This window comes from Mesoplodon mirus (assembly GCF_964341445.2).
Source record: "Mesoplodon mirus genome assembly, chromosome: 12".
Taxonomy (NCBI): Eukaryota; Metazoa; Chordata; class Mammalia; order Artiodactyla; family Ziphiidae; genus Mesoplodon; species Mesoplodon mirus.
In genome coordinates this window covers 104,019,433-104,030,819 of record NC_138988.1, presented here as the reverse complement: position 1 = coordinate 104,030,819, position 11,387 = coordinate 104,019,433, and the positions used below count along the sequence as shown (strand labels likewise).

The window sequence follows — 11,387 nt, the reverse complement described above, 5'->3', positions numbered from 1 at the left end:
GGCCAGCAATCTGTGAGAATTCTTGGCGAAGAGAAAAAATATCAGAAGACTGGAGATAAACAAACATCTTAAATTTCACGTACAGAAAGAGGGTGTTGCTAACATTGATAGTAGGCAAAATTCTAGGGGTTATTCAAGGAAGTGGAGAGCGTGAGAAACCAACAAGGGTTCACTCCGAACAAAGCAGGAAAAGATAAACCATGCAAATTACTGGGAGGAGTATTTTAAAGTCAGCAGAGTTATGTTAAGCACTGACGATCTTTCTACCCGGCTGGGGATAAAACGCAGAGCAATGAACGGCATTTGGAAGTTGAGGACCAACTTTCTGGTCCACTCAAGGCTGGTGAACTGACTTAAAATCCAAGACAACACTCAGTGTTAAGACTGCCTTGGACGGCTCAACATTCTTAATCAAAGGAAGTAACAGGTGAAAATGTTTTGAAAACTTTAAAGGGCAGCACAAAAGGAAGGTGGTGGCATTGGCATCATCATCATCATCATTATTATTACTATAACAAAGGCATTGCAAATTCTGGTTAACAAATACCAGGGACCAAGGCAAAAAATAGAAATAAAAAAGATCCCACCAGGAGAGATCTAATAACCCAAAACTAGCAAGATGAAACCTACATGGTGCCCCACATCACACGAGCACAGGCTGAGAAAGCCCTGACATAACGGGATCCCATCGAGGCCCCGAGGTAGACAGATGACACGTCTACTGAAAGCCTTAATGATCGACTGTAAGCTTCATTAGTGAAGTGTCCAATGTCTTCTCTTTCTTCTGATCAGAACACACAGGCCATGCCTATTGTGTTCTGGGTGCCATGCTTAAAAGATACATATGCCACGTGGAACCATCAGAATGGCGAATTCTGTCCCATATGGAAGGACTGAAGGAGCTGGAGATTTCTCAGCCAGGGAAGAAACCAGTCCTTGGGTATCCTCAGGTAGCTGAGCATGTATTATATGAAGGAAAAAGAATCACTCGGAGGAGAGAGCTGCACAAACAGGCATGAGATGACCCGAGTTATGTCCACCAAAAAGCACGACTCTCTGCAAGGAAGACTAACCAGCTAACGGGGTTCTGTGCAAGGCACAGCCACGCCAGGGATGCTACCCAGGAGGGGAGAGACTCTTGTCAGTTCTAAGACCCCTTTTAACTATAACAACCTGGGACTCTATCTGCCTTGACAGTTTCACGTGTGTAAATGCTATTATAGCCTGTATACTAGACTATACAATATATGATATAGATATTAATGATATATATCTAGAACATATATTTAATATAATGTAATATGTGCCTGGTGGTTCTTCTGTGTCCCCCTCCCCATCTAATACCTGGGGAGAGAACTGGCCCTCTCTCGCAGGGAGGCACACACCTGCTGAAGGAAGTCTGATGATAAAGACATCGCACGGGGCTTCTTTGTGAGTGGGAAGATCGCGGCGCTCAGTGGGGGAAGATGGCACAAAAGGCAGCTTCTCAGACCCTGAATTTTCATCCAGTGACAGAAGGAGAAGCCTGGCCCTTCTGCTCCCACTTGCAAGCCAAGCTGACAGGCACCTGACCTCTGGAATCAGCACCCATCACAATATGCATTCTACGTCTGTACGTCTGATACAGATCCAGCGGACACCGCCATCAGAGGAGAAAGCCAGCCTCAGTACCTGCCAAAATGTGCTTAAAAAGCTCTTGAAAGCATTGGTTATGGAACAGAACAGTCCTTTATTTAGATCTTATTTGTGCGTGAAAATCAATATGTCCTTTTTAGTCTTTATCTTACAGGAAAATGCGTCTCTACCTATTGCCCCCAAGTGTTCACCTCCCAGACTGCCTTGTCAGCTGTACGTAACTGACGCACCCCAAACCACGCTGCACACCCTCGTGCCATTTTTGACCCCCTCGAGTGCTCACTTGGAACACCTGTCCGGCTCTCCAAGGCGCCTCCATAGCCTGCTTTCAAGAACTGTTCTCTAGTTTTCTCCTCCCACCATCCACGGCAGGGTCCCCACCACTGAGACAGTGATCCTCTGACCCACCTCCTTGGAGGCTAACTTCCAAGTTGGCCTCCCCTGTGACCCCAGAACAGAGCACCCTCTACGCACATCTGCTTTGATCCACATCATTCCTCCTGTACTTTAGAAAGAGGTTCAAAGTATTTGACAAGTTGCAAATCCTTACTTTCACAGACATACAAACAGTATTAAAATAGTCACTGTTCTTAAGTTTTCCGTGCTGGTAAACAACCACCAGATATTCACCTCCACTGATGGGAAACAGTCCCAGAAACGCCTTGGCAAAGGACAGGCTGACCGGCGGGATCAAGGTGAACCAAGCTAGAAGGATCTCCCCATTAACAGCTAAGCCAGACAGTTCCCGGAGGACAGCTCATTTCTCACCAGGCTGGTACAAGCTGAAGACAAGGATTATGATGTGTAAGAGTCTCATCTTACACATCCATGAGGCACAACTGTTTACTAACACACGTCTGGGGCAGGGGGGAGATACACGCACATAGATTATTATAAACTGTCAAATTTCAGTCTTGCATTTAAACAAAGCATTTCAAACTCTGCCCAGAACTGCCCAGAAGTGGGAGAAAGGTCTACATTTACTTTGGAAGGCAAATTAGTTATTTAAAACACAGAAGGGGCACAATAACACAAGTTGTTTGACACACTGGCATACAATCTCTCTTGTATGTTAAGAAATCCAGAAAACTGTAGATGTCTTAGGCATCGATTTTCTAGTACTGCCCCTTCCCCATCTCTATAACGGCCACACATCTCTGGCAAACACTCCTACTCCATTTCCCAGGATGCAGCACCTCTGCTAGAGGGCCCCCCTGGGCTGGAGCAAGTCAGATGTCCAGGTAAAGCTGGCCAGGATCTGACCTCAACGCCTGGACAAAAGGGCTGCTGTGTGACAGCAGGGGTGGTCCCGAAACGCCACAAATTCTTAGCATCCTTGCTATACTCCAATGGTGTTTGCTACAGTCCCGAGAAGACACCTGAGGGAACACTGCGGCGGCGGGGGGGGGGGGGCGGGGGGCGAAGTCCAACGTGAAATACGCCGACCTCTGGGGAGGACTGAGCTTGGGGAAAGGGAATCTTCGAAAGCTGTTTGCTTCTCTGGCTACAGTCTGAGCTCTTTAGTCAGCTTTAGTCTGTTTCCAAAGCCAGCGCTGGATGGCTGAGGTGTGCCCGGAAGAACACCTGGGAATAGGAACTATTTTGGCGGAGGCTATTTCTTTGTGGGAGACTTGGGGACAGCTGGCACGGCAAAGGGCAGAGCCCGGGGCCGGGCTCCAGCGGGCAGACCTTGAGAGGGGCGTCCTCCAGGGACAGCTGGTGACACATCAGGCCTTACCCTCCGCGGGCCACCCCTGCCTAAAGCGACAGCTCGAGGGTGGGGGAGGGAAGCTCCAGCCTTTGCAGAGGGAGGGGCGCCCCTTCCGTGTGTGCTTTGGGACAGGAGTTTGGGTGCCAACTCGGAAGGCTAAGGTTCCCCTTAGCGTAGGTAGTTAGGGCCACCGCAGAGGGCTGCCGGAGCCCGGCTTCACACCCGGGCAAACACATCTGTTTGGGGGATGGAAGGACAGCAAGCCCACGTGAGGTGCGAGGACACCTCGCACGAGGGCGCGGGGAAGGGCGCGAGGACCGCGGAGGGCACAACGCTCAGGAACAGGACGGGGGGCTGGGGCGGTCGCGGCCCTTACCTTGCTGACCACGTTTTGTACCAGGCCTGTGCGGAGGCCGTAGTCCCACGCGTGGCAGTCGCAGTTGGAGGCGTTGTCCCCCTTGTCCCGAGGAGACGGCAGGGGCGGCGCGTCGCCCCCTTCCGCGCCGCTGCCGTTGCCGTTGCCGTTGCCGAGGGGGCCCGCCGTCCCCCAGGAGGCGGTGGAGAAGGGGATGGTCGGGGGGCTGGTCCAGTTAGCCAGGTCGCCGCCGCCCCCCCGGGCCGTGGCCGTGACCCCCGCCGGCTCGGCGCCCTTGCCGTCCCCGCGGCACCAGAAGTTGGGCTGGTCCAAGAGGAAGGAGTCCGAGAACTGGCTGAAGCCGATAAAGAGCGCCGGGATCCAGGTGAGCAGCACAAGGGTCTTCTGGTAGCCGCCGCCCAGGCCCCCGAGGAAGGGCAGCACCGACCCGTCGTAGTCCAGCAACAGGAGGCTCGGGTGCGGGCCGCCGGCGGGGTGCGGGGCGGGCAGCGGCTGGATGTCACCGCCGCCGCCCGGGCCCGCGCGTCCCCCGAGGGGCGCCGAGGCCGCCGCGTCCCCGGGCGGCAGGGAGCCGTTTTCCTCGGCCGCGGGCGGCAGCCGCCCAGGGACGCCGCCCGCCGCCTCGCGCCGCCGGTCTATCGCCATGGCCCGGGTCCGCGGCGCCCGCAGAGGCGCATAGAGCGCAGCGGAGGCTCCCGCGGGGCCCCGGGCAGAGCGCGCGGGCCCGGCGCCGCCGCCGCCGCCGAGGAGGGCCCGCCGCTCGCAGGGACGCTCGGCCGCCGCGCGCGTCACTGCGCCCCCATGGCCGGCCACCCGCGCCCCGGCTGCGGCCCCGGCGGGCGCCGGGCGGAGGGCGGGCAGAGGCCGCGGCCCTCAGCCGCCGCCGATCATCGGCTCAGAGGCCCGGGCGCCGGCGGCCGAGCCCGCCGCTCTCCGCGGCTCCGCGCCCGGCGCGCGAGGAGGAGGAGGAGCGGCGCCGCGCCTGTGCCTGTGCCTGTGCCGGCCGGCGGGGGCCCTGCGGAGCGCGACGCGGGCGGCTCCACGCTCCCCGCGCGCCCGGGATGTATTTATCCGACCCCGGCGCCTCCCGGAAGCCGCGAGCTCGATGCCAGCCTGCCGCGCCGACCGCGCTCCTCGGCTCGGCTGCCCGGCCTCCCTCCGCCTCCCGCGCCCCGGCCCGCCCCCTCTCCCCCCGCGCGGTGGAGGTAACGCGGCACCTGCTGCGCCGGCTCCTGCGCGCGAGCGCCCCCTCCGGCCCGCCGCGCTGCCGCCGCCACCGCCGCAGCAGCCGGGGAGGGGCGGGGACACGGGATGCCCGGCCGCAGGGCGCGAGGATCCCCGCCAGGCTCCGCTCCGCCCCCGGCAGGGAGAGGAGGAGGCGCCACGACTGCGGGCTCGTGAGGCTGGCGGCTCGGAGGGGCGGCGCGCGTTGAGCGGGTGACCGGGTGGTCCTCAGGCTCGGCTCCCGCGGCACCGGCTCTCGGTGACCTCTGTTCTCTTCCCAAGTGCCCGCCACCAGCTGCCCGCACCCCACGCCAGGTCCCGAGGCCAAGGGTCGGCAGCGTTCGGGAGCAACCCTCTTGCGCTGTTTCGAGGTGCCGACACGGTTGATTTTCGAGGCGAGGGGGCGCATTTGCCAATTTCAGGTTGTGGGTGACCCGCAGCGTCGGGTCACCCGCGACCGACCGCAGCACCCACTCCCAAATCTCCATTTCTCGCCCCACTCCCAAAGGAATGCTATGTAAGCACGAGGCCGGAAGGATATATTGCCAACACCGAGTTATATGTACATGACCGTGAACGGTGCTGCTGTTCCCCACCCCCTCCCCAAGATGCATTCCGGTCTCCGGCGGAGCGCACAGGCGCACACGCGGAGGCTGGACCCCCCTCCTCTCCCGCACTCCCGCGCAGACCGCGCTGCGGCAACCGTCCGCGTTCGCATGTTTCCTCCTGCGCCCGGGTCGGCTGGCCCCTTCACCAGGCGTGCCCAGTGATAGGACCCTTGACGTTCTAAGAAGTTTATTAATGGGTGTCTCAGATAGAGCAATCCATTTCCAGCCTTGTTTGGGGGGGGGGAAGTGGGAGAAATGCTTTTGCTTTCTAGAAGAATACACTCTAAGCTGCATATACTGAACGTACTCCTGCATTTCCATTATTTGCTTACATTTTTAACCAACAGTTCTTTTTTGTTACGGGCAACACGTACTTACAATTTAAAATACTTGCACACCAGAGAGAGATTTCTTTAAAAACCTTCTAGCGCACCGGGCCTTGGGGGCGGGGGAGGTCGTGGACTCCGGTGTGGCTGAGAAAGGGAGATCAGATACGCAGGGGCGCAGGAAACACCAAACCGCCGAGAGATGGGTCCCAAAACCTGCACGTATTTTAACACTAAGCACTTGTTAGTGTTCAGTATTTCAGTAAAGATTGAACTTTGCAGGGTTGGCTTTCTGATACACACGCTCACTCAGTCCTCATGAGACCCCCAAGAGGTGGGTCTTCAAGATGAAGCTGTAGGGTTAGAGCGTTGCCCGCAGCAGAGCCAAACTTCTGGCTTGGAACCAGATCTTCTGACTTTGCACTCCAGGATTTCTCCGTTTCAAAAAAGGCAGGGTGAACAACACCAACAAAACCTCAACAAAGCAAGCAAAAAACCAGCGGAAAAAATCATAGGAAAGAGTTTTAAAAGATATTTGTCAATATACATTTTTAGGTGGGAGAAGCCCTAGCCCTGGGGTGGGGGGGGGGTTTATTGCCAAGCTGTTACTAGTTCTTGTTTCAAAAAGGTGATAAAAATCCTCAAATGGTACATTCCTAAGATTTGGGGACACACTCAAAATGGTACCCTTTAAAACTCAAGCTAGGGCTTCCCTGGTGGCGCAGTGGTTGAGGGTCCGCCTGCCGATGCAGGGGACACGGGTTCGTGCTCCAGTCCGGGAAGATCCCACATGCCGCGGAGCGGCTGGGTCCGTGAGCCATGGCCGCTGAGCCTGCGCGTCTGAGCCTATGCTCCGCAATGGGAGAGGCCACAACAGTGAGAGGCCCGCGTACCGCAAAAAAACAAAAAAACAAAAAAAAAACCTCAAGCTAAAAGGAAACCACATAAGATGTTTGGAATTAGGCAGCTGCAGCACTGACCCAGGCATTGTAATTAAATTGCTGATTAGATGATTAGATTAGGGGTTTCCCTAAATCCCTCTTGGATCAGTATGCCCCCCAAATCTAGTCAGGAAGATTAAAAGGTAGCAATTAAACTGGCCTATAATTTATTAAGACATACCACAAAAAGTGACCTCACGGAGGGACCTAGAACCAAAAGAGCAAAGAGAAAGAATTGGAAACCCTGATGGCTGCCGGGTTCACTGGCTCCTATACGGCAGCCACTCAGGCACCTGCTATCACGTTACCCTAGTCTACTTTACTGCACTGTAGTTTTCACCAAGTGCTAGTTTTCTTGTTTATTTATTTATCTACTGCCTCCTACCTCTAGACTGTTCCTGTACTCAGCTGTATTTCTGGTGCCTGGCACACGCAAGGCAATATGTATGTGCTGAATAAATGGGTATATCCAGTTACTATCACCGAGTGATATTATCTATTGGGATCCTCCATCTCTGTTTACTTTGCTTCTTACGTCACCAAGCAACCTTTTCATGTTTGTTTAGTCTCTCAAATATAGTGCTCAGATCAGCCAGCAGGAGAATTCAAATGATCTTGACAATTCTATGTCTTAGTGGAAGTTATTGTGGTTGGTGGATTAGCTCCCAATGTGAAGTTCTTGTGGGCAGTTATCAGTCTGCAGATGGACAGTTTGTAGGCCAAAAGCAGCTCACAGACTACACACGATGCTTCCAGAAAAATAACTGCCAACATTTGAAAATCAGGAGATTGAACATTTTTTAAGTACATCGCAGAAGCCCTGGCCCTTGTCATGCCATGTTTCCTTGGAAGGCAATGGAAGGACAGGAGTTCTCCAGCTCGCCTTTTTCTGCTGGGCACACAGGGATGTGAGTACACGTCACTTGTCTGGCCCCGGAGAACGTCTGAGACTGTGACCCTAAATTTATGTTAGTATCCCGAACTCACTTCTCTTCCTTTGAAAGCATGTTAAATAATCTGCCTGTTTGTAATTTTCTTAAAATTGAGAAAGTAACAAGAAGAAATAAAAGATACAACCAAATCACCCATGCACTTGAACAATTTTATTTCCTTGGAGATAGCAGGAGGAAAAAAATATTTAGCTTACTTCTAAAGTTGACAGAAATCTAATTTTAAATCCTCCATAATTCTGTAAGAGTTAGTTTCAAGGAATTGGTGTCAGAGTTAATTAACTTAAAATGTACAAAGCAATCATAGCAAATGGATTTCACATTGGTTTTTTTACCTGTATGCTCATGTTTTTTCTTTATACTTGAAATATGGATAGATATATTTTAAAATATCACGTCCTTTTTTTTTTTTTTACTTCAGTTTGGTTTCTTTCTTTCAGATAGCTATTTGAAAAGTAGGTTATCTTGATTTTTGGAGGATGGGAGAAAGTGATATGAAATTACTTCAAACTCTACTTGTGTACACTTGAACATTATTTACATCATTCTTTGACTTTTGGAATGTTAACTTTGACTAACAAAGAATTTGACATTTACAAAACCTATCATAAATGAAAATGCAAAAGCTATTTTTGTTCTGTCGAAGAAGTAATAAAAATGTCACAAAATCTATCCAAAAAAAAAAAAAAAGAACTACAGGTAATATCCTGAGAAAAACTACTTACTCGTGGAGTACAAGCCAATTCATTCTTCCTGATCAAAAGACCAAGTGAAAAGAAATAACAAAGTGAAGATAAGACTTCTATGCAAAAAGCTATTCAATTGTAAATTTGATTGATAGGGCTGAATTAAAAGCTTGGTTAAAATTTAATTTTGAGCGCTTTTATTGAGTTTAAAAACAATTAGTGTAACAAAGTGATCTAGAATTGGACGGTTGGCTTTTGTTTGCTAAAAATCACAGATGTCACGTTTGCCTTATCGTGGTTAAGAATGTTCATTGTGATATCACTTATATGTAGAATCTAAAATATGATACAAATCAACATATCTATGAAGCAGAAACAGACTCACAGATATAGAGAACAGACTTGTGGTGGCCAAGGGGGAGGGGATGGGGAGGGAAGGAATGGGAGTTTGGGAGCAGCAGAGGCAAACTATTATACATAGGATGAATAAACAACAAGGTCCTACTGTAGAGCACAGGGAACTATAGTCAATATCCTGTGATGACCATAATGGAAAAGAATCTGAAAAAGAATATGTGTGTGCGTGTGTGTGTGTGTGTAAGAGTCACTTAGCTGTACAGGAGAAATTAACACGACAACCACGTGGCTGTGTCAAAGGGATGAGCTCCTGATTTGAGCAACAACATAAATAAAGTCGTGTTGGTTAATAACCCAAAGTATGAAAGAACTATCCTCAGGTCCATACTGATATAAACAAGTGATTGAATAAAGAACGAAAGAAATGGGGAAGAAGAGATAAATCTCCCCCGTGGAAGAACTGTAGATACTGTGTGTAGGTACATGACCCTCGAGAAGGTGGAGCATTAACTCAACACTCATGAAGTGTGGGCTGCCCACAGTGTTTCCTTCCAAAGAGGACAACATCGACAGAGACAAGTCATCTTGAGAGCGTGTAGCCTTGACCTGGTGTGATGAGAAGGGCCTTTACCTCTGGGGTCTTCCTCCCCCAAACCCATAACCCCACTCTAAGCAGGAGGAAAACACTAGGCGTATCCTAGCTGAGAAGTTCTACAAAATACCTGACCAGAACTGAAAACTGCCCAGCTCATCAAAAACAAGGCAAGTGTGAGAAACCGTCACAGCCCAGAGGAGCCCAAGGAGACGTGAAGATCACGTGGGATGGGATCCTGGAAGAGAAAAAGGACATTCTGTCAACACTAAGAAAATCCGAGTGAACTATAGACTTTAATGAATAAAAATGTATCAGTATTGGCTCATTCGTTGTGACAAATATACCAGACTAATGTAAAATGTTGCTAACGGGGACGTTAGGCGTAGGGTATATGGAACCTCTCTGTACTATCCTTGTAATCTTTTTCTATAAGCCTAAAAATATTCTAAAATAAACATTTTAGTTTTTTTAAAAAAAGGTGATTTAACACTCTTTCCAAACACGATTTCATTTTAAGCTCTAAATCAGTAATTTCCCTCTGAATAGGTTCTATCTTTGCGATAATACATTTTTAAAAATTTTATTGACGTATAGTTGATTTACAATTTGTGATGATATTTTTAATCAAGTAAAGATTTCATGGTTCGGAACTCAAAGTCGATGCGGGGGCAGAAGAAAGAAAAAAGAAAACGAAATTTTAATAAAAAGCTTGTTTAATGAGTGATTTTTCAAACTACTCCAAAATGTTAAAGAGACATCAACAGCAGTAAACCTGCCTGCTGTGGTCCAGTCTCTGGTCTGTCGGAAAGGCCGGCGGCGTGGAGGGTGAGCCTTGAGCCCAGTCTGAGGGTCATGACGACCAACTGCTCAAATTTTCCTGTTTCATTCTAGTTTACATTTCCATCTTTTATCCAGTTTTGATCATTGACCCAGAAATGCACTTATATCCAAGTTTTCCCTTAATTTTTCAGTGTTTTTCTCCTGTGGCCTTGTTAACCTCCTCAAAGATTCCATTTCTTTAAAGTTAACATAGAGCCTTCAGGGAGGCTGCAAAATTCATGTGTGTGGAATAAGCAGCCGCTTTTAGCGAACAGAATAGAGTGGCCATAGCCTCCAGGTTAATGGCCTTTGACAAGAGTGTCTCCATCAACCAGAAAATGCTGGGAATATAAATCTAAGGGCATTCAAGTAAAACTCCATTTTCTAGTGTATGTCCCTACAGGACAGAGCCCTGATTTATATGCCTCAGGAGCCCCCCTGCCTGTCACAGGGCCTGGCACTCGGTAAATATTTTTGGAATGGATGAAGAGTGGGGTGATAGATAGGATTTTGCCAGAAAGAGAAGAGGGAACAGCCGAAGGAACAGCAGGAAGGAAGGCACCGAGGTACAGGGAGACGTACACGTTTGTGAAGGTTTAGGGACCTCATGGCATTTCCATCTTATGATTTAATTACGGTATTTATAGGATAAAATTTGACAATACTCTTTGTGAAATAATAAGAGATATATCTATGGGTCTCTGCCCCTGGTTTCTGGCACAGGACTCCGAAAACCCTTGTGATTTCCTAAGTGATGAGAACACGAGGAGCATCTCTTGTTCTAATATTTGGTCTTTGACCCCTGTTCCTGACACAGAGCTCCTGAAACCCTGGTAATTTCCTGGGTGATAGGAGTGTCTTCTGTTCTAATGAGGTGACTCCGGGTGGGCTCCTGGAAGCGGCTGGTCTGCAGAAACACCAAGCCATGATGAGAAGCTTGGAATATCCAGCCACCCTCCGCGTTTCTCTAGAGAGGGAAAAGGGGCCGGAAGTGGCGTTAATGACCCATCATGCCCACGTGAGGAAGCCTCTGTAGGTAAAATCCCACTAGTGTGGGGTTCAGAGAGCTTCCAGGTGGGTGAGCACAGCCACACAGGGAGGGTGATGCACCCCATCTCCAAGGGGACAGAGGCTCCTGCACTCAGGACCCTCCCAGACC

The 11,387-nt window shown here is 50.2% G+C and overlaps 1 protein-coding gene across 2 annotated transcripts in view; it reads right to left on the bottom strand.

Moving 5' to 3' along the window:
• Positions 1 to 4,496, bottom strand: part of SLC22A23 (solute carrier family 22 member 23) — a 148,683-nt gene extending 144,187 nt beyond the window's left edge. For both annotated transcript variants that reach the window (XM_082637658.1, XM_082637659.1), the window contains exon 1: positions 3,723 to 4,496. In XM_082637658.1, coding sequence (XP_082493784.1) covers positions 3,723 to 4,367 — 645 coding nt within the window. In that variant the 5' untranslated portion in view covers positions 4,368 to 4,496. The remainder of the gene's footprint in view (positions 1 to 3,722) is intronic.
• Positions 4,497 to 11,387: the final 6,891 nt, after the last annotated feature.